This window comes from Trachemys scripta, chromosome 1 (genome assembly GCF_013100865.1).
Source record: "Trachemys scripta elegans isolate TJP31775 chromosome 1, CAS_Tse_1.0, whole genome shotgun sequence".
NCBI lineage: Eukaryota > Metazoa > Chordata > Testudines > Emydidae > Trachemys > Trachemys scripta.
In genome coordinates this window covers 116,558,409-116,582,179 of record NC_048298.1, presented here as the reverse complement: position 1 = coordinate 116,582,179, position 23,771 = coordinate 116,558,409, and the positions used below count along the sequence as shown (strand labels likewise).

The window sequence follows — 23,771 nt, the reverse complement described above, 5'->3', positions numbered from 1 at the left end:
GTTTACCAGCTAGAGGTTGGCAGATCACAACACAGGAATGTGCAATGCTATGACTGCAAATGCAAGAGTTATGGAATTAATAGAAAAACATCTTTCTCGCCAAGATTTACTGCTGCAACATCTAATGTCCATCTTCTCAAAATTGCAGAACATAAACCAAGTTACAGACAAGAATAAACAGTAAAGGAGAAATAAACGCTGGGAAAACACACTGGATATGTAAAACTGAATGAATATGAAAAGAAATGAAATTCACTCCATTACAATCTACTAACTCATACTTACTCCTTCATTTCTTTAGATGGGGAATTACATGCAGGTAAGAATGCTGTGTTACTTATTTTATCCAAGGTACAGACTGTTCCTATGGCTCGTACTACTAGTCCAGATTCTCCCTCCAAATCAAAACACTGCAAGTAACCAACAACTGCATTCCCTCTCATTTCAAGTACCTTCAAGCCAATCTTCCTTTGAAGTTCACCTACAAAAAATAAATACAAGTTAACTGACATCTCACTTAGATATAGGGCAAACATGTTAAAGAGGATGTTTCTTATTCTCTTCTGTGGATCTGACCCTCTTCATATTTGTAATAATTTCAGGGTAGGAAAACTGGCTAATAGATAACATACCACATGATTATACCATAAACATGGCCTCAAACTTCCTCTGCAAATTGAAGGCTCTTAATTCTGTGATCTTATTAGTAGTACATCTGAACCACTTACATGTAGAGCTTTCTAGAAAATGGCCAAGAGTAGGAATTGAAAAAAAGACTGTAAAATTCTCTGACATTTCTCTTTTTTTTCCCCCAGCCGGGTCTAGTGCACTATTACTACAAAAAAGAAAAAAAGAAGAGGTCTGAAGAGGGTTATGTTTGTTTGTTTGTTTGTTTAAGTGTTCATTAGGTCCTTCATTTCTCTTTTGTGGGAAGGGATATGAGCAAGACATCACAACAGTTGGGTGTGCTGGAGTACACTGAAGTTTCTAGCTTCTCTGTAATACAGCAAATAATCCAGATATCACTATGAAATTCATAGAGGCCTCAAACTTCCTTGAAATTCAAACAAATAAATGGATGGATAGACATCCTTAATCTCCTTTTTTCTTTTGCAAACTTCCAAAACATATAAAAGCATAGATCAACCTAATGTCATGGTTTTCATTCCTTTTCAATTCCTACCTTAATGTATTTATACCATATACATAGATGCCACATCATGCAAAACATATTCTGACTATTTTTCTACTGTTCCTTTGGTATTAAATGAAAAATATTTACTGTACACAAGTCAAGAAACGGAGCTGAGTTTGCTGTAGGAACCTGAATTTGGCCCTTTTGCAAGACTGCATTACAACAGTGTTTTTCAATTGACTACACTATGCTGAAAATTGACATAATTAGCAAATAGTATAGAACAATGGAACAAAATTGCACTTTTTTGCTTCTTTCACGAAGGTTGTAAATAAACTGAATTATGCAGTGTCAAAGTTTTGACTTCACTTTTCTCTATAACTGTAGATGCACATGTTCTAATTTCTACTACTGCATATATGGCATCTGATCAAATTTGTAGGTAAGTGCATTTACCATTATGAAAAAAATGCAGTTCACGGGAACATCTATCAATTGACTTTTTACATAAATAAAATTGCATCCCTAAGGTAATTTACATATTTATTAATAGTCTTAATCCAGTTCTTCATAAGCAGGAATCAGCCTCACAAAACACACTACTACAATTGCTACTCTTGTTAACCATAGCAGAGATGCCAGGATCAAATGGGCATGGAGAGAGAATCTTCTAAAGTGATTTGTCCCACAAGGTCAGGGTTAAGTCATAAGGTAAGGGCAACATGAAGAAGGCAATTTCTATGCTATAGTTGTTCTGTGGATATATCGAGTACTTCAATCTCCAAGGCTATCTGCCAAACAAAAAATTTTTAACGGAAAAATGTAATCTAGGTATTAGTATGTAGTGGTTAGTATATCATCGTTTTATTTAAATTTCTCTCTCATATTATTAAGAGTACAATAAAAGTATATTAAATTTGAAATTACATCAAATTTTACATTCATCACACATTTAATGCTTCATAAAATGTACAAAAACTGTCCCTTTTATAAATCAACAAGCTACATGCTATACAGTTAATAACATCCTGTATCAGATGTTATTAACTATAAAGCATGTACCTTGTTGATGGCACTATGAAACATTATTCAATACAGAATGCTACTATTATGGGCTGTTTTACACCACAGCCATGCCAAAGACCACCAGTAAGCAAACAGTTTAGTCCTATGCTTTCACACCTCATTAGCTACATTTGATGTTTTGAGAAGGACTTTCACTTGGCTGGGCAATCCAAAATGACCTTTGAAATTCCAACAGTACCAAATGATACATGGTTGTTTTATGCTCTAAATGGTCATCCCAGAAGAAATTAATTGAAATCATCAAACCAGCTCTATTCAGAAACTGGACATGAGCCATATCCTAACAGGTGAAAGTCTGATTTATTCATATATTCACCCACAACATAGTTTAAATTTTAAAAAAGCAAACAGGACACAATTACAATTTGACCAACACTGACTAGATCCCCACTAAGTGCCTTTTCTATTCTAACACTGCACACACTGCCTCTTTATATGTATCAATCACATCTACAAAAAACACTGTGCAGACATGTCTTAGTCTTATCACAATATTATTTTTCTGATATCTCAAAATGTGCTGTGCCCCTCACAAAACAAGTGAAGACATTGCACTCTCTTCAGGACAGGGGTAATCTAAATTTAACATGACACAATAAGTGGCAAACGGAAAAATGAGGTGGAAAGGGTGAGGAAAGACCAGGATGACAGTAATTTAAAACAGTTATTTACCTAATAATAACTGTGGTTCTTAGAGATGTTGTTGTCTGTGATATCCCAGGTTGGAGAAGGCTCTCTCACTGGTGGGAAGGTGTGCAGAAACCCAGTTAGAAGTTCAGAACCATGGTGTTGGGGAAAAAAGCTGAGCATGACTGTATGGGAGGGTGGTATGCCAAGACTTTTGCAAGGTGGACTTTGATGATACTGAATGAGAGTCCAGAGTTTATTAAATGCAGAATATAATCAAAGATTTTTGGTGGTTGGGTCTTCAATAGGTGCCCCAACTGGCATCTGATACATCTATGATCACTTTTTTTGTAGCAGTGAGGTGAGGAAGGACATTCTTAGGGTCTACCCACTTGTTCAGTGCTGATATGATGAGAGCTAGGACCACAACTCGCATCCTCATTTGATGTCTTGAAGGGTAAGATACTGACTTCAGCCAGCCTTGTAAGGAATGTCGGTTAAGTCTGACAAGTGGGATTGTGTCCAAGCAAGTTGATGTGTGGCCTAGAAGTTTGAGACAGTTTCTTACTGTAGTTGGATTTGATTTGATTATGGTGATCATCATCTAAGGAGAGAAAAATCTATCCTTGGGAAAATATGCCTTCCATGATTTGGCAGCAATTACAGCCCCTATAAAGTCTAAAATCTCTATTGTTCTTGTCTTCTACCCAAACTAAAAATCTCAGTCGGGCTCTCTGATATCTCCTCATGGATGTCTAGTCAGCAGCTCAAGCTCAACGTAACTGAAACAAAGCTCTTGATCTTCTGCCCCAAACCCTCCTCCCCCACCTTCTTTTTCAACCACCATGGACATCATCACTTTGCCTGGCACTCACATCCATAACCTGGAAGTAGATGCCAAAGGGGCTTGAATGATAGGAATGAGACCATCTCCTGGATTTCCCAAAAGGAGGTCTCCAATGTTCTCAATAGTGCCGAAGTGGTATATTGGTAAAATTGGTTGAGGTGGGCTTGACCAGGCTATTGCCGTGTTAGAGATGGATGCACTGGAACTTTAAAATTACTCTGATCAGCAGAAGTATCCTGTGTGATGTGAGAGGAGAAAGCTCCTTACTGGATGGAGGAGAAAGGGTGTGTCCCAGATAAAGAATGGACATCATTGCGAGGTGGTGCCAACCTATGAGGTGACTTCAATCCTGAGGTCAGAAATATGCACCAGTGCGAAGAGTGTAAACCTTGGTGCTGACAGCAGTGACAGGGATGTGGTTAACTTCTCCAACCTAGAATCAGGAGGTACTGCTAGGGATTCCATTGATAGTATCGATGTCAATGTTGATACCAACAGTTGCTGGTTACTGGCATTTTCAGGCATGGGTGTTGAATATGTCTATATACGCTTCTTCGGTACCAAACCAGAAAACTAGCAGGCATCACTTTTCCCTATTTGGTGAGTGGACTTAGCACTTTGTTCCATGCAGTACAAAGGTTTAGCTCTCTCCTTATGGAAAGAAAGGAATTGTAAGCAATGATTTTTCCACAATGGTCAAACCCCCTTGCCAGGAGATGATGGTACCAGACTTTGGTGCCACGGTGGTAGCCAATACCAAGATGGTCTTCGATGCTGGGTCTTTGTCTGATGGTGTCAAGGATTTTCTATCAATAACGACCTTGGGAGGTGCATGCCAGTTGATGGGGCACAGGCTGACACAGACTCAGCAGAGTCAGATCTTCTGGGAATAGGATCTTCTCTCTTTGGTGTCTTCAGTTCCCCTCATGGATTGTTCAAGGAGTTATAGCTTTGAACAGGTGTTCCTGGGTTTTCCTCACTGAGAATGACCAACAAACTGAGCAACAGTCTGGCACATGGCTCTCACCAAGGCAGAACCGACAGTGTGCATGGCCATCAGTGACTGTCCCTGATAGAGGTCAATAAATTACAACTAAAATATACACATCCTCTCCCTTAATAATTAATAAATAACTATAGACTTTAAAAAATAGCAGCAAATCAATATTACAGGTTGAATTTATTTATTAATACCTGACATCAGTGAAATAAGTCTCTGTCTAGCCTCATTTGATGCCCTTGGAGTACGGATTCGGTCTATCCATTGGTATTCGGGGTCTTCATTAACAACCAGCTCTTCCACAAATCCATGAATTACTACAGCTCTATAGCACTTTGGAATAGATGTGGCTGTTGAAAAGATATATAAATATGTAATATACAAGTCTAGAAGTGAAGTATTTAAATAGGAATTAAAAAAAAAATACGCCTAGATAGCCATCTTCATATCCATATCAGATTCTCTTCACAACAGATTTTAGGGCATACCTGAAGAGTTTTACTAAGAATCTTACTGGTGCCTGCTGGAATTACTGCCTGAAGTTGTACCCTTGTTTCTACATATACACTCATAAGGCTCTTTCAATAGTACACCTATGAATATGCACACAAAGTAACATTACATGCACATATTCACAAATAGGCTTTGCTGCGAATGTGTGTATCTTAAGTAACCAGAAAAAAATATTAGATGAATAAATTAATTTGAGATACTTTAAAGGAGTTGCTTAAAAAAAGAAATGGTCTGCTGCAGATGTTCTTATATAACCAAACAGTAATGCAATTCTAAATTCAAATTAGACTTTTTGTTTTGCCACTGGCTTTTAGTGTGATCTGGACTTGGCCTTGAAGGAGAGCTGAGGAATGGGGAAAGGGAACAGAAACTAGAAGGATAGAAAAGCAGCCTTGAAAAGAATGACACACACCTGCAGTTGCTCAAAACTCTATTTTTCACTAGTTTTGGCATACCACAGACTTGTACCCAGGACTATCTGGGCCTCAAAATGGGTCTTGGGATTTCACTGGACTATTAGGCCCCAAATCAGTAAAACATTTAAGCCTGTGCTTAACTCACACTGACTTAAGCTTTGCTGAATTGGGGCTTTATACAATAGACCAAATAAGGGCCCTGATCCAAAGATCATTGCAGATAATGAGTTTTCCACTCTCTCTTGATTTCAACAGACTTTGGATCAAGCCATAAATCAGTTTGTTCATACATAAATGACCTGGAACTTGGCTAGTCAAAATGTGCTGTGGTTCATTCTATCAGAAAAGAAACATTTTAACAATTATGGAGATAAGAGGAGGAGGATGAAAACTACATATTTTCACAGCTTCACTGCAAATACAGCATGATTTGTGTCACTACTGTGAATAAACATTTTATTGAAGAAAAATAACATTTTTTTCCTGACTGATGGAAGGAAAAAAAAATGCACTTTGCATTTCCTCTCCTCAAGAAATGTTACCCGCAAAGAAGATACAAATAACAGAGCACAAGACTCAATTAACAATGATGAATCCATACTATTATCTAGAAGAGACACTTATTTTAATTTGGGAATATTTAATTTCTCAGCTGTCCAGTATTTTATATTCAGAAATTAAAAAACCCAAAACATTGCCACACAAGAGAACAATTTATTTACTCACTGCAAAAAAACTTGACTCCACAGGATGACTGCCTAAAACGGTTTAAATCATTGAAGAGGTCTACTTTCACTACCACATTGATCTCCCCACGGATACCTGTCCATAAAAAAGAAGTGGAAGGTGAAATTTAGATCAAAAAGAAGAAATAGAAAGAATAAAATCTTCTCAACTATTTAATTTATTTGACATTTTAATTGTTAGTTTTAAAATTAGGTATACTCCATAATGAATCAAAATATCAATATATATTTTCTCCAAAGAACTTGAAGCTAAATATTTCTGTTACAATGTTTTCCAAATCCCATATTAGAATTTTCCTCTCAAAAATGGTCTCAAGACCATAATAGAATTACTCTCCACAGTCCATTCTAGTCAAGGTACCCAGTAGTCATTTCAGAATTTTAATACCTACTCACAATGGTGTATTGAAAATTAGTTAATGTTTTTGCAACACTTGAACGTGAAAAGAACTACACAATCAAGAGGTATTATTTTGACAATTCGTTTTTCAAACAAAGATTAATTTTTTAGCCAGAATTTAAACTTTTTAATAAACCTACATTTCTTCAGTGAACAATCATCAGCTTTGATTTCTTTTCTCTTCTTACCTACAGTGCCTATTTCACAATTTTGACCTGTTCCTCATTCTTATTAATTTTTTTCTTGACTAACAAAATCATTTTGCGCAATACCACTTCACATCACAATAGCTTTTCATGTTGAAGATATCACAGTACAAAAAAAGTGAACAAAAACACTAGATGTAAATGACTGAATGGGACCTTCCTGATATTGGGCCTCCTGACCCAATTCTCTCAGAAGTCACTGGGTCCACACTGGTACAGACAGAACGCCCATCACAATAGCATCTTCATATATGTTTCTTCACATATTCACAATGACCACAAATCCAGACATCTATCTGAACTCCATTAAATTTTCACTGTTATAATCTAACTCAGCCTTTTGCTTATTTTCCAATATAAAGTCAGTGATATACTGTGTATCACTTTTACATGAGTAATCTCCAAAGCCAGTTCTTTTCAAATACCCAATTTTTGGTGGAAAACAATAATTAGCTGTAAATTGACAATTATGTAAAACTTTTTAATGTAGTATTAAAAAAAAAAAAAAAAAGGACATTTTACAAAAAACTCTACAGTCTATGCTTACATTCTGTTCCTGGAGTGGAATCCTGGCTCCACTGAAATCAATGGCAAAATTCCTATTAACTTCCATTTTACCCCAATTCTAAAATATTTTGAACAGATGCATGTAGGACGAGAAAGATACTTTTTGTAGGGAAAGGGGAATTTCATCCTATGCTTTCTGTGGAAAATTTGTCACTTCCTCTCCCTTCATCCCAAATAAAGCTTGTCCAAACATACCAGAAGGAACACACAACAGATAGCCTTCTTAAAAATACACATTTTCAGCAACAGCCTGGTAATTACACAGTTTTTTTGTTGTTGTTTTTGTTTTGTTTTTTAAGCATTAACTACCTTAGTGGTGACCATTTAAATCATTTTCTGTCAATTTTTTCACTTTTCTGAAATTTCATGAAGGACATTCTGCCAGATGCTCTCTTCCAATAATAAATTCCTGTGACATAATTTGAGACATCTCAACTGTACTATATAATTGTTATTGCAATAAAAAAAAAGAAAAGTATCCTACAACGTAATTTGTCATTGGTTTTAAATCACATATTTACTTACCAGACTGTAAAGACTACACAGGAGCTGTGTTTCAAATTATGTCAAAAGGAGCAGCACTTCAGACAGCAATGCTAGGGTATTACAAACTTGCTGAAGACATCCTTAAAAAGAAGATATTCCACCTTTCAAAGAAACTACGTCTAAAACAATTTTCTTTTTAAAAAAGTCAATAAGGCTTACCATGTATGGTATCATAAATTGGAAACCATCCAGAGATAACTGTAGCTGCCTCACTATAGAGCAAAGGATCAATATCAATGTACACTTTGCCAATGGCATCATTAGCACTGTAGGTGTCATGATCAAGAACCGTGATCTGCAGGGGCTCATCTTGTAGGTCTTCATCATCTACCTAGAAATACATAAAACTTCAGTATTTAATCAATACAAGGAAACTTTGCAGGAAAACAACTGAGGAAAACAAAAGAATGAGAGTGTAGTTATATACAATAGTATGTTTATACATAAAATTTTTAACTATTGTGTCTTGTATACAAACAATACACTCATGGATTCTTCTCTCCCCAAAGTGACCACATTATTAAAGGACATCAGAGCCACAGGCAGGCAAGGCATGAATCACGCACACTTTTAAAACGATCTTTTAATCGTTTTTATTCATAGTCTCAACACACACTCCCTTTACCCCAAAAAATTATTTTTGACAGGAAGCATCAAAAACGTAAACAAGAACTCTCACACCTTCAACTACAACAGCTGTACTACACACCATGATAAAGAGAAAAACGTGTACTGATGTTCTGATTTTACATAGCATTTTTGCGTTTTTGAACTGGTTAGTGGTTGGTAAGTAAGTAAAGGATGGCTTTCTATGCATCCTACAGAAAAACTCAGTAAGCTGGACATAAAACTCTACTAATGTCTAAAGTAGTTATTGTTATTCCACTCTTTGAAATGCGGAATTCTGCTATCATTTTTTCAATGCTGTTCTTTTGCATTTCTCCCCCAAACACACTTTCCCATGCAAAAAAGACAGAATTTAGACACTTCTGTTATACAGAATAAATTTTCACTCCACAAAGCTTAGACAATTCTTCTTCCTCACACCCCCAAAGTAGCAAATCCCCAAAATCAAAGTACAGTAACTCCTCACTTAACACTGTAGTTATGTTCCTGAAAAATGCGACTTTAAGCGAAAAGATGTTAAGCGAATCCAATTTCCCCATAAGAATTAATGTAAATGAGGGGGTTTTTTTCCACCAGAAAAAAGACTATACACACACACAGCATAAGTTTTAAACAAACAATTTAATACTGTCAAGTATCAGAGAGGTAGCCGTGTTAGTCTGGATCTGTAAAAAGCAACAAAGAGTCCTGCGGCACCTTATGGACTAACAAATGTATTGGAGCATAAGCTTTCATGGGTGAATACCCACTTCGTCAGATGCATCAATTTAATACGGGTACACAGTGATGATGATTGTGAAGCTTGGTTGCGGTGGAGGAGTCAGAGGGTGCAATATTTCCCTTACTGCTAAATGATGAACTAGCAACAGGCTGAGCCCTCAAGGGTAAACGCTCTCACTCCACACGGCAGCAGGAATGGAGGAAGATATGCACATTTCCCCTTTAAGTACACTGCCTTGTTAATTAGATCAGCTTGCTGAGACTGCAGCTGCTGCAAGCTCCCTCTGTCCTGAGCCTTGGTGTGTCCCCCCTGCTCTATGGAAGATGGGGTAAGCGGGGTGCAGGAGCAGGGTGGAGGGGGACACCCTGACATTATCCTCCCCTCTTCCTTCCCTCCCCTTTGCAGGAGAGGTTTCTATATTACCAACTATTTTTACAATACTTTGACTCCCAAACGCACACATTTTATTTTGAGACCAGAATTATTTGACTAAAACGTTCCAAATCAAATACCCATATAAATATACACAGATGACATTTTATAAAAATACTCACCTCAAATTTAAACCATTCTGAGTTCCACTGAGGATTGAGGGATTTGGGGTACACATCTGTCTTAAATGTGGTATTTCCAAATTTTACCTAAAAATACAAGCAAACATTCAATGACAAATAAAAGAATATCATTTATTAGTATTTAGTAATTTATTCCCAAGTATATTGCTAGTTAGCTACTGTCACAGATCCACAGGATCTGTGCTATACCCCAGCTTTTAAACAGTCTCTTGGAGGAACCCCATTAGTGTGTCAGAGCCCCAGGGCATCTCAAAAAGAACAGGAGTACTTGTGGCACCTTAGAAACTAACAAATTTATTTGAGCATAAGCTTTCGTGGGCTACAGCCCACTTCTTCGGATGCATCTCACTCTTTCTTCACAGTAGGCCATGCAGCCTCACTGCATCCGATACCGAGCCTCAGGGCTACTGCTTCACAGCATGAGCTCTTCCCAGATAGTCCAGTTTAGACAGACTCCTGGTTAACGACTTGTACACTCTTCAAGAACTAATGCACTTCAGGAAGTATTCACAGTGCCACCACACAGCATTTTTAAAACAGAGGAGGCTTTGTTACTCAACTGGAACACAATACTGGAAGTCCTTATGTTAGCACAGAGAAACAAAGGTTAAAAACATAGTGCATCTTCACAAGCTACAGCTATCCATCAGCCAAACTGTAGAGCAGGAGTGGCCCTCTTTTACTATTAAAGTGCGGTTCACGGAGCTTGGGGGAACTCGGGATCTCTGCCTTGCAGTGGGGTGGTGGGGTAGCAGCTTCTGCACAGTGGGGAGGGCGGGGTCTTGGGAGTTCTGCACCGCGGGGTGCACCTGCTGGTGCTCCAGCAGGAGTGGGGCTGAAGCTCCAAGCCCCGAAAGGTGTGCCCTAGCTCTAGAACTTCTGAAGATTATCATATGTTGCTCAGAGGGTCAGTAAATTTGGCCACCCCTGCTGTAGAGAATTCCATCTTCGACTCTTTTTCTCTCTGACTCAGTAGTTAGTCCCAGGTGACACCAGCCAGTTTCTTCCAGAAGCCAGCCCTTTACCCCCTGCCAAATTCTTTGCTCCTGAGTTGGGGTCTCTACTCAGCAGAGGGAACCTCCAACCTCTGGGTCGTTTGTTGGTAGCTGGGAAGGTACTGGTCACTGGGGCTTCCATTGTCTCTTCTGGATTCTGCATTGATAAGGATTACTTTTATCAGGTCTCAGCCAATTCCTTAAATCAGTGGTTCTCAACCAGGGTACGTGTGCCCCTGGGGGTATGCAGGAGTCTTCTAGGGGGGTATATTAACTCATCTAGATATTTGCCTAATTTTACAACAGGCTACATAAAAAGCACTAGCGAAGTCAGCACAAATTAAAATGCCATACGACTTATTTATACTGCTCTATATACTATACACTGAACTGTAAGTACAATATTTACATTCCAGTTGATTTTATAATTATATGGTAAAAATGAGAATAAGCAATTTTTCATTAATATTGTGGTGTATTTTTATGTCTGATTTTGTAAGCAAGTAGTTTTTAAGTGAGGTGAAACTTGGGGGTATGCAAGACTAATCAGACTCCTAAGAATGGTACAAATCTTGAAAGGTTGAGAACCACTGCCTTAAATGACTCCTTCACTGCTACCCACAGAGCAAGGCAACACCTATACCTCATTTCCTGTGCTGCCCCAGAGCAGAATTAACCCTTCTCCCCACCCCTCACCACAGGATAGGAATGCAAAGTAAAGAGGGAAACTGAGGTACACATAGGTGTCAAAAAATATTATGAAACATCCCCACTTCATCACATCAATATTAAACCTAAGCAAACTGTACTTCAGAATCTTTTTCTAGCTTCATGATTCAATTAACATGGATCAGTAAGTGACTTGTTTACTTATCCCAATGGTCACACTTCTAATAAATTTCTCTCCGTCTCTACTATAACAGCTGATGTTTCTTTTCTCCTCTCCCACTCTATGTGTTCTCTTCATGATCACTTTATAATTCAATTTAAGCTACCACTCAAACCAGATAGCTGGTCCCTTAAATGAAATCAGACCCAGCATGCATGTTCCAGTCCAGGTGCAATCTATTTTGGTGTAATGAGGAGGGCAGGGCTGTCCGAGGGAGTGATAAATAAGAGACAGAGCCAAGGTAACAGAGTTCAGAATCCAGAGAATAAAGAACTCAGAAGAACAGAGCTTCAAGAAGGGAATGCCCCAGACAGAGGAAGCAGTAAGAGTTCCCTAGTGAGCAGTGGAGCCAGATAAGGTTAGTGAAAGCAGAAGGCAATCAGAGGATCACCTACAAACTCCCCCAAACCACACAGCCAAGGCTAAAGAGGGCTGAAGGCTATGAGGAACAGAGGGAGATGCCTACTGACTCTCTGAGCTAAAGAACTGAAGCCAGAGGGGCAGAGAGGATGAAGGCTGGGGAATGATGGGAGGGGTGAGTCCACTGAGGTCTCCCAGCAAGAGCTGGAACCATATATGGAAGGAAACAGGCCTGAGAGCTGAAAAGAACCCCAGCTGGAGCAGCTAGGGCAAGGCATAGTGAGAGATGCTGGAGCCATACCAAAGAACCTGAGCGCAGTGTGAGACACCAGAGTTGTACTTGGTGTGTTGATGGACTGATAGGATTTGAAAGACTGAAAGTACAATTTAGACTGTGCTGGGGAATTCTTGACTATAGTTGTAGGACTTCTGTAATAAATTAACCCCTGCAAAGGCTATTTAGATTCTGAAAACTGGTGTGAAGTTTCTCCAGAAGAAAGGGGAAACCGAGGCAGACCCATTCGTTGCACCACGGTCTGACGCAGAAGGGAGTTCCAAAGGGCCACCCAATGACATAAGGTGGAGAATGCAGACCAGGTTGGATAAAAATCAATGCTGCTTTTTTTTTAAAAAAAAAATTAAATTGATTTTTTATTTAAATCGGATTTTTTTGATAAAATGCTTTTTTTTATCTAAAGATAGTTTTAATTAAGATACATTATAGCTCAAAGATATCTCATCATGGAATAAGGATTATAAATTCTAAGTCTATAGTATGAGACAATATATTCATGTAATGTTTAAGAAAAGTTTTGTAAATGAGTTCCAACAGTTCATGGATTAGGGACCCAATCTCATAGGGTTCCAGGGGCTTCTGTATAGATTATTTAGGTTAATCTTTCTATCTACCCAATGGGACTCAGTCTAGAACAGGGGTGGGCAAACTTTTTGTCCTAAGGGCCGCATCGGGTTTTGTAAATTGTATGGAGGGCCCGTGGCCCGGCCCCCACCTCCTATCTGATCCCCCATGGGCCTCCTGCCCATCCAACCCCCTCTGTTTCCTGACGGCCCCCCCCAGGGCCCTTGCCCCATCCACACACCCCCGCGCCCTGTCCCCTGCTGCCCCATCCAAACCCTCCTCTCATTCCTGACTGCCCCCCCGGGACCCCTGCCCCATTCAATCACCCCTTCTCCCTGTCCTCTGACTGCCCCCGGAACCCCTGCCCGACTGCCCCCTCCGCCCCATCCAACCCCCCCTCCTTCCTGACTGCCCCCCCCGGGACCCCTGCCCCCATTCAACCGCCTGACCTCCCCCAACTGCCCCGACCCCATCCAAACCCCTACCCTGACCACCACCCCGAACTCCCCTGCCCTCTATCCAAACCCTCCCCCCCCCGGCTCCGTGCCCCCTTATCGTGCTGCCTGGAGCACCGGTGGCTATCGGCGCTACAGCTGCACCGCCCAGATGGAGCCGGGCCACGCCGCCATCACCACGCAGCACAGAGCACCGGGTCAGGCCGGGTTGTACAGCTGTGCTGCCCCAGGAGCTCACAGCCCCACTGCCCAGAGCATTGCGCAGGGAGCAGAGCGAGCGAGCTGAGGCTGCAGGGGAGGGTGAACAGCAGGGGAGGGGCTGAGGGTGAGCCTCCCAGGCCAGGAGCAGGCCCTCCTGTGGTCTAAAAGATACCATCAGAGATGCTTAATTTTGCAGTTCTCAAACTGTGGATTTGTGTCTCCAGAGATAACATGCTTGTTAACAGCAAAAATGTTTTAAATAAATAAATAAATACATAGAGGTGAGAAATAACAACAGACCTCAACGCTATTGTCCCTCTGCAAATTTGTGTACACAGAGTCAATCCCTTACCTCTCTCTAAAAGTGCAAAGTTTCGAAAAGTTCAATGAATAGGAGATTGTTGGGGGTGGAATAGATCTGGAAAAGGAGAAGAAGTCTGGAGATAAATGTGAGAAGGGAGGGACAGGCAGTAGAAACAAAAGTGAAACTGTTTGAGCAGCATATTCCAGGAGTCTTGAGGTCTTTCTGAGTGTAGCCTTCATTGATTTGAGATCTACCATACCATTCTCTCACTAGAAGGGAAAACCTATAATGGCAACAGGCCGTAAAGAGACCCAGTTTGGGAACATTTTAATGAAGTTCCTCTACCTATGGGTAAGAGAGGCATGCGTGCAAAATGCAAACAGTGCAACAAAGAAATGCAAGACCTCATTGCCCCAATGAAACAACATTGTGAGAAGTGTTCCTTCTCAGGAGGAAGCTACGTTGAAGATGATGAAAGGAACATGTCTGAATATGCAGGATCTTCAGGTTGGTAAACTTTTTCATTTCATATTCTTTCTTAAGGACTGCCTGTCTTCCTTCTGAACTATTCTTGAATTCTCATGTTTGAGCAAATATATAATGTATGGTACTATCATTTTAGATGCAGCTGTGATAAAAAATAAATAGCTGAAATAGGCAGATCTTCCTTTTACAATTTCACCTTTAAAGTAGTACTGAGTGTCAGTGAATGCAAGGAGTAATACTAAACAAGCAGTATGGTAATAATAATTAAATAAATGCATTGACTTATTTTGTTTAGGAGAATCCATCCTCAACATACAGGATTCTGAAGACTATCCACCTTCAAGATCACCATCATCTTCTATATTTTCAGAGTTATCTGCCAATGATAGTGTTTCAGTCACACCATGTATGTCACATAGCCACAGTATATCAACTGTAGCAAAAAGAAAAAAAAAAAAACTCCATCATCCAGAAACAACCATAGATAAGTTTGTGATAAGAACCAGCAGATTACAAAAAGAGGTAATTGATGAAAAAATTGCCCAGTTTGTTTATGCAACAAACTCTCCTTTCCGTATGATTGAGAACCCACACTTCATTAACGTGGTTCAGTCATTAAGACCAGGATACAGTCTACCCAACAGAGCAGATGTCACAGGCAAATTGCTGGATAAAGTGTATGAAAGAGAAATTGAGCAGTGTGCAAAAGGTCTAGAGCAGGGGTAGGCAACCTATGGTGCGCGTGCCAAAGACGGCATGCAAGCTGATTTTCAGTGGCACTCACACTGCCCAGGTCCTGGCCACCAGTCTGGAGGCTCTGCATTTTAATTTAATTTTAAATGAAGCTTCTTAAATATTTTGGAACCTTATTTACTTTACATACAACAGTAGTTTAGTTATATATTATAGGCTTATATAAAGAGACCTTCTAAAAAGGTTCAAATGTATTACTGGCACGCAAAACCTTAAATTAGAGTGAATAAATGAAGACTCTGCTTCTGAAAGGTTGCCGACCCCCGGTCTAGAGTGTGAAATTGAGTCTTGTCCACAATAATCCTGTTATATGTGCTTGTGTGACAACAGAAGAAGGGAATGTCTTCCTTACAGAAACAACTGACACATCATCAGGAAATGCACACACAGCAGAATACTGACAAGAAGTAGCAGTAAAAGCTATAACAAACTGTGAAAAAAAAATTCAAATGTCTAGTACACTCCTTGGTCACAGACAATGCTGCAAATGTATCCAGATGGCACTGTCACAGCCAAAGTTCTCAACATTGGGCTTAAAAGAAATATTGAACACATGCTAAGTACCCTGAAGCCTATTTCTGTAGACTTGAACAAAATGCAGGGAAATAGCTTTTATTGCTGTCGCTGTAGAAAATTGGAAGGAACTGAGCGAGATCTTAAAAAGAGAAATATGCAATGACAAAGTTAAATTACAAGCATTAAAAAAACAAATGGGACAAGCACTATCTCCAGCTTATTTTCTTGCAAATATTCTCAATACTCGGTAGCAGGCTCAAACCTTAACTGCTGAAGAAGAGGAGTGGGCTATGACATGGACATCCAGCAATTATCCCTCCCTAATGCCAACTATAATAAACTTCAGAGCTAAGGGAGAACCATTCAAGCAATATGTTTACTGATGATGTTTTAAAGAAAGTCACACCAGTGAGCTGGTGGAAGTCACTTAAGCATTTGGATTCAGAGACTGTTGAAGTGATAATCTCACTTTTTACAGCAGTAGCTTTTTCTGCCAGCATAGAAAGAATATTTTCTTCCTTTGGATTATTTCATTCCAAATTGAGAAATCGTTTGGGACCTGAAAAAGCAGGAAAGCTTGTTTTTCTTTTCCAGATTATGAACAAACAGGAAAATGAAGGTGAAGACGACTGAGTTAACTGCAGAAGCCAATATTTTAAGCTTCTCATGTTGACCTGGCTGACATAGTCTATTTAATTTTTATTTAAAAAAAAAAATCATTTAACTATTTTAGTTAAAAACAAAAACAAACCTGATTTTAAAAAACTTGAATGTTTTACTAAATTCAAAAATTCATCTGCTTGTTTTGTTAAAATATTATATGTTTGCTGTTGAAGAAAAAAATCCAGAATACATAACGTTGTTGTTTTAGTTAAATAAAATGATTTATATGTCTGTCTGGTGATGTTCTCCTCCTAATACAGCATGGCAAGAAAATCCTCCAAATATTAATGATTAACCTGTTGAATTAGAGATTCAACCTCCCCATTACTTCATAAATACCTGCTTCAATTATCTTTGGTAAATGAAATAACCAAACAATCATTCATTTTCTGATACAGCTGTAAAACTAATCTGAAAAGTTTTCAAAATAAATCACTTTAAAATGTATAGTGTGTACCTTCTAAAAATAAAACCTACATCTATCTCTGAGTTGTGAAGAATATATATTAAGATTATAACAACCAACAAGAATGCACTTTTATGTAGAAATCCATGATTAAGTCAAGTCTTCCTGACTAGTGAAGTAAATCAAATACACCCTTATGCGGACTGTAAATATATTGTCTCCACAAATCCATGCTCCAAAATAACTAAAAGTGATTACTCTGGAACTGTACTCCTGATACAATCGCATTCCAACACAAAAGTCACAGCAGTAAGAGACATAACTCTCTTTCTCTCCTTCCTCCTCTTGCCTTTCAAGGCTATTGCTAAATCTTCATTTCTTCTTCTATAAGTTCTCCAAATTCTATTTCTACTGCCAAAACCATCATTCATGTCTTGGTAATCTTCTGCCTGAACTACTACAACCTCCTATTCCTTAGTTCAGAGGTTCTCAAACTGTGGTCAGTGGACCACCAGTGGTCCGCGAGCTCCATTCAGGTGGTCCGTGGATAGTTCCCTCTAAGGTGCACACTGGGCGGCCATACACAAGAGAATGAAGGGCCATCCACTTAATTAGTGGAGCCGCGCAGGCATGGCTCCACAAATTAGGTGCCTGGACCCTGGAGAAGGTGCACATGTAAGGTGAGGTGGCCTTGGGGGGGGATACGGGGTAGGTGGGAGGGGGCAGTGGAGTGAGACAAGGGGGTGGGGGGCATATGGGACATGCAGGGCTGCAGCGGCCAGAGAAAGAGGCGACTTTCCCCAACTCCAGGGCTGCGGCTGCCAAGGAGAGACGGTCCTCCTTCCCAGCCTCAGCTCTGTAGCTGCTGTGGCAGGGGAAAGATCCCCCCCCTCCTTCCAAGCCCCAGCTCGGGGGCTGCTGCAGTGGGGGAGAGGGGCACATCCATCGCATTAGAAAGGTAAGACTGCTGATATTAAAATATGAGTTGTGTGTTTTTATTTGTAGAACAAAAAACCAATGGTTATTAAGGGTTTTTTTTATATAGCGCTTTTATCCAAAGCGCTTTACAACAGTTAGCTAACAGTACAATCAACATTTGGAAAGATCATTAAGTAGTCCGCTGAGACCCTCAGCAATTTTCAAGTGGTCCATGGAAAAAAAAATGAGAACCACTGCCTTAGTTTACATGACTCTCATTTGACACCTCCCTGTCTATCCAATAGGTGAGTGGTTCTCAAAGCCAGTCCGTCACTTGTTCAGGGAAAGCCTCTGGCGGGCCAGGCCGGTTTGTTTACCTGCTGCGTGCGCAGGTTCGGCCGATCACGGCTCCCACTGGCCGCTCTTGGCTGCTCCAGGCTAATGGGGCCTGAGGGAAGCGGAGCGGGACGAGGGAGGGGCCGAGCCTGAGGATGCAGCAGGTAAACAAACCGGCCCAGCCCACCAGGGGCTTTCCCTGAACAAGCGGCGGACCAGCTTTGAGAACCATGGCAATAGGCCACTGCTAAACTCATCATCCTCTTCCACTACTCTGTCGTCACAAATCAATCCTTCAAAGGTTTTACAATGCTGTCTACATCTAATTCAAACTGCTCATCTTCACCGTGAAAGCTCTAAACAGCTCTTCCTACAGCTCTGTGTGAAACGTTTGTATGAAAACCAAAAAAAGCGTAGCATATTGCTACTACATTTTCTATATGGCAACTCAAAACAAATTTTGTTTGCTAGTACAGTAGTTGTAAATAAATGCAGTATCACAACATTGGATCTTGTTCCCACAATCAGCTCTGTAGAGACAAACCCATATCAATGGGGCTTCATGGGGGAGGAGGGAGGAGGAGTGCAGGATCTGCCAATTCAAAGCTCACAGGAAGATCAGACTTAACTAAGACTCAGTGAGTGGCATAGGCTTTGTCTGAAAACAGAAAATACTTCTAAAACAGGTTTTAAAATAACTAAAGCTATGGTTCTAAGAAAATGTAAGACTAAGCAGTCTAAGTAGTGAAACCTTACATCAATTTTCTATCAATGAAAACGGATGTACCACATAGATGCATACAAGTAGTTAATCGCACAGCTTTGTAGTAACACAAATGTACAAGTTCATCTGCTGAAGAAAATATGCCAAACAGCCACAGATAAAAGTCTTTACAAGCAAGGCTTGGAAAGTCTAAGTAATTTTTAAAGTGAGCACAAGGAATAGCAATAGCTCCAAGTTTTTTGCTTTATTAATTCAAATCCCCAGAGAAATTAAAAGCAAAAGACTAGCATCAACTGTACACTGACATCACAGAACCAAGCACTAAAGCATAAAATTATTAAAAAGAAAATAATGTTGCTGAAAGCCTTTAGTTAAGTTAGCTAAATTCAACATATGTAGTATTTTTTTATTCCTACCTTCCCTGTTGAAAATGAAGTTTAATGAAATTATTGTTACTAGGGAATATCATAAAACATATTAGCCTCTCCACTAAGTGAAAGGAACACTAATGTAAATTTGTCCCAATATTTGGCAAAAACAGGCTTGTATAAAACCAACAATAATGTTTCACAAACTGTTTTTTAAACTCCAATAGAAATAGTTGTTTATAAAATAATCATACTTATGCAATGTTTGAAACCCAAACACTGCAGCACTAGGAACTAAAAAGTGAAACTGACAAACTATAAAAGTAAAAAGAATTTCATGGATTTAAACAATGTAACTAAACAAGTACATAAAGACCATTTCAGAGTAACAGCCGTGTTCGTCTGTATCCGCAAAAAGAAGAACAGGAGTACTTGTGGCACCTTAGAGACTAACAAATTTATTAGAGCATAAGCTTTCGTGGACTACAGCCCACTTCTTCGGAAAGACCATTGTGATGAAGTAAACAAGATTTAAATTTTTTTCTTCCAGTATTAATTTAAGGTCCTGATTCAACAGGATACTAAAGCAACTGCCTAACTTTAAGCACTTTTTAAGCACCATATTGAATCAAGACTTACAGCCCAAAGGTTGTAAAGAGATCCATGAAGGCAAATACCATCAGATTAGGTCTAAATAAAGACTGGGAGTGGTTGGGTCATTACAAAACCTAAACTTAATTTCCCCAATACTAATTTCTCCCTACTGTTACTCAGACCTTCTTGTCAACTGTCTGTAATGGACCACTCTCTTACCACTTCAAAAGTTATTTCTCCTCCCTTGGTATCCTGCTGTTAATTGATTTATCTTGTTAGATTGATTTAACATTTGGTAAAGCAACCCACACCCTTTCACGTATTTATACCTGCTCCTGTATCTTTTACTTCATACATCTGATGAAGTGGGTTCTAGCCCACAAAAGCTTATGCCCAAATAAATTTGTTAGTCTTTAAGGTGCCACAAGGACTCCTCATTTTTTTTTCTAAGTCAATGGAGCTCACTTCTGGAACAAGGGTCTTTCCATCTGGGTCTTATTCTGAGATCAGGGCCTAAATTACCATTCGGTGTTTATGTACTACCCATGATTTTTATGTTGAAAATGTCTTTTTAGGTTTTGAAATGTCTGGATTTTGAGTCTTAGGCTTTTGGCATTTAATTATTATAAATTATTTAGCACAGAAATGTTTAATTGTACAAGAGAGGAATCATATTATTCATACTAAAAACATTTTTCATTGTTGGAGCATGAAACTAATTTTCCTTGTGTTATATACTTTTTGTGAAAAGTAAATACGTGTCACTTACAAAAGAACAATTAAAAAGTGTACAGTTGAAGTTGTGTTCTCATATTTTTCACTCACTAAAAATGAAATTATTTTATATTTCCAAAGAAGGGTACCAGCCTTAAAATGCAGTTCTACTCTGAGGTGCCTCTGTAGAATTGGCATATTCTTACTCAATTAATCTGCTCTGTATGTATATTTAGAGTGATAATGGGTTAAAACTTGTTTTTACTACTCCTTCCTCTTGCTTGTATGGTAGAACCAAAACAGGTATTGGATACTGAATCGGATTCAGTTCTGGCTTATGTATCAACAGAATTGTTCATTAAGTTCCAATCCAGAATCTTTATGATTGAGCTGCATAACTAAGGCTGCAAGTCCGTCACGGAGGTCACAGAAGTCATGGATTCCATGAATTCAGCAACCTTCTTGACTACTGCAGCGGCCAATGCGGCTGACCCCAGAACCAGCCGCTCAGGTGGCCCCAAGGTTGGCCAAGCTGGCCACTGCTGGAGCGGCCCTGGGACCAGCCACTTGGCCGAGCACCATTCCCAGGCACAGCCAAGCAGTATTCCCAGGGGCAGCTCTGGAGACCACTGGAACAGCAGTGGTCCGGGGCAGCCTGAGCAGCGGTTGGTGGACGGCCCTGGGTGCAGCCAGAGCAGCAGCCCCAGAGACTGTTGGAGAGCGGTCCCCGGGGGCCTCGGTGCAGCAGGCGGCGGCTGGAGGCAGTCAGCCCTCACCACCAGAGCAGGGCCAGCCATCGGCACCTGGGACCCCCCAGAGCAGCTGCATCCTAGGAGCATCTAAAATTTAGTCAGGCATATTTATAGTACAAGTCATAGACATGAATTTTTGTTTATTGTCCATGACCTGTCAAGGACTTTTACTAAAAATACCCATGATTAAATCTTAGCCTTACACATGAGCCAGAAAGCATACACAGCTTGCCTTTCAGACTGCATTTAGAGTTAGAATCATAGACTATTAGGGTTGAAAGGGACCTCAGGAGTCATCTACTCCACTCCCCGCTCAAAGCAGGACCAATCCCCAGACACATTTTTACCCCAAATGGCCCCCTCAAGGATTGAGCTCACAACCCTGGGTTTAGCAGGCCAATGCTCAAACCACTGAGCTATCCCCCCCAAGGCTGACGGTTAAAAGAACAAATCCTCTTACTAACCTAGAAACTGCTGAGAAGACAAGGGGCCTAGAACCCTACAAACCCATTTTTAAAGCCACTGTTCAGATCCATACCACAGTAAAGCCAAAAGATTAAGCAGAGATGTCAGTCCATTCCCTCTGGTCCAGGGCCATCCTGAATTTATCAGCCTCATCCTGCAGCCGAACTCGCACATTTTTTAAACAGGTAACAAAAAACTTTCAGGACTCACAAAATCATCACACCTTTCGGTGTGACACGGGGATATCACCTCACAACATCCATGTGGGGTGATACACCGACTGCATGACAACAAAACACTATGGCCCACTGGGGCATCAACAGACTGAGCTGCAGCATCACCAGTTGGTGACACACTAGGGTACCACTTCTGCCACCAGCGATGCACGGGACAGGGGCTGCGACAGTCACGCTTTGCCAGGCGGGTGCCCCATCCTCAGGGAGGAACACCGAGGTGTGACCGTGCTGGGGGAGCAGCACTGGGCAAGGTGAGACCGGCAGCAGGTGCTTGGAGACCTCCAGCCCCGCAGGCCATGCGGGAGCAGCAGGCAGCTTGGCACAGGCGCGTGGCCTTGGGGTGAGAGGCACGAGGCACCACCCTGTCCCGCCCCGCCCCGCCCCGCCCCAGAGATCAACAGCAACCCCGCGCCCCTGCCCTTCCCCCACACCTCCACGAAGGCGTCAGTCAGGTCACTGGCTCGGTCCATCACTGGCAAATGGCGTCCGGCCACGATCTTGACCTTCAACTTCCCCGGCATCTTCCTGCCCCCAGCTACAAGGAGAAAACAAGAGCAGCGTGTTTGTGTCCCAAGGAACGGTAAGGGAGCGACGTGCGCATGCGCGGAGCTGGGCAACGGTAAGCAAGTCCCTCACTCCCCTCCATTCGGCGCGCCCACGGGCATAGCCCTTGAAGGGGGGAGGGGGCATGCATGAACCCGCGCGCATGCGCAAACGTTCTATGCAGCCCGATTGGGAGAAAAAGTCGTCTTCCGGGCGCATGCGCCGGCGTTGCTGGGTGATACTAAGAGAGAGCCTGTTAATCGCTCCCAACGGTTATCGAAGGTTATTTCTTCGCACCGTTGTATCATACCAAGGTACCTTCGCCTCCTCCCGGCGTGCTCCACTGAAAGGAATAGCAGGGGGCCCGCTCCTCCTCTAAACCAAAATGGCGGCCGCCCTGCGTACGAACTTAGACCTGGCTAGAAGGCGATGGTGTCGAGTACCGAATCGTCGATAGGCCACGAGCGAGGCTCGGGCTTACACTGTTGGGTAGAAAGGCGATGTGCTTGAATGCCGCATCATCGATTCAACATCACACGTCTCTCAGCCTCCAGGACACTAACGCGAGCGGGTGCGGAGGGTGGGATGCGGCAAGGCAAAGTGAAGGGTGGGGAGGGATGTTTCCGTATCTGCTCCCTGGGGCCCCCACTCGTGTACCCTTCTCAGTGCTCTTTGGCAGAGAAATCGCTCCAGCTTGCTGCTGTCCCTAAGCCTCCCGCACGCTAATAGCACAGGTAGCAAAAGAGCCTTGCTGCCCCTACGGCCCATGAAATGCCAGGCCGTGAGCAGTATCTCTGCTCGCAGGTGCCACAGAAGTAAGCCCCAGAAGATCCAGTCAGTTTTTATACATCTGTGACGTTCCCCGGTGTTATATGGACTGGTGATCTGCTAGGTCACTACAGTCCTCGACATTGGGAGCCAGCCTTACGCTGCTCTGCTGTGAGAACCCCTGTCCTGGGCTGTTCACGCACAGCCTCTAGCATGTAAACTGCTCTCAGCTACGTGAGTGGGCACTTTTAGCCAGCCGCTGCTTGGATTGTGCATCCGAATGACACTAGCCAATATCTCTGGTCCCAGACACAACCCTAGGAACCTCCGTCTTGCAGTGTCCAGTTATGCCTGCTGGACACTGCAAGCTAATATGAGTTCGTCACTTTAACAAAGAAATTGATATCTACCTGGCTTGTTATCCCAAGGGGAGTCTCTGACACACTTCAGACCA

The 23,771-nt window shown here is 41.3% G+C and overlaps 1 protein-coding gene across 18 annotated transcripts in view; it reads right to left on the bottom strand.

Moving 5' to 3' along the window:
- The window catches only part of C2CD5 (C2 calcium dependent domain containing 5), a 109,141-nt gene extending 86,164 nt beyond the window's left edge, over window positions 1-22,977 (bottom strand). For 6 of the 18 annotated variants that reach the window (XM_034782495.1, XM_034782533.1, XM_034782541.1 and 3 more), the window contains exons 1-6: window positions 22,438-22,670; window positions 9,992-10,078; window positions 8,249-8,420; window positions 6,351-6,446; window positions 4,890-5,045; window positions 286-481 (exon numbers count right to left, since the gene is read on the bottom strand). In XM_034782495.1, coding sequence (XP_034638386.1) covers window positions 286-481; window positions 4,890-5,045; window positions 6,351-6,446; window positions 8,249-8,420; window positions 9,992-10,078; window positions 22,438-22,527 — 797 coding nt within the window. In that variant the 5' untranslated portion in view covers window positions 22,528-22,670. Of the gene's footprint in view, window positions 1-285; window positions 482-4,889; window positions 5,046-6,350; window positions 6,447-8,248; window positions 8,421-9,991; window positions 10,079-22,437; window positions 22,674-22,867 lie in introns of those variants that run through there. The other 12 variants (XM_034782477.1, XM_034782523.1, XM_034782559.1 and 9 more) reach the window with 6 other exon arrangements.
- Between the last annotated feature and the right edge of the window lie 794 nt (window positions 22,978-23,771).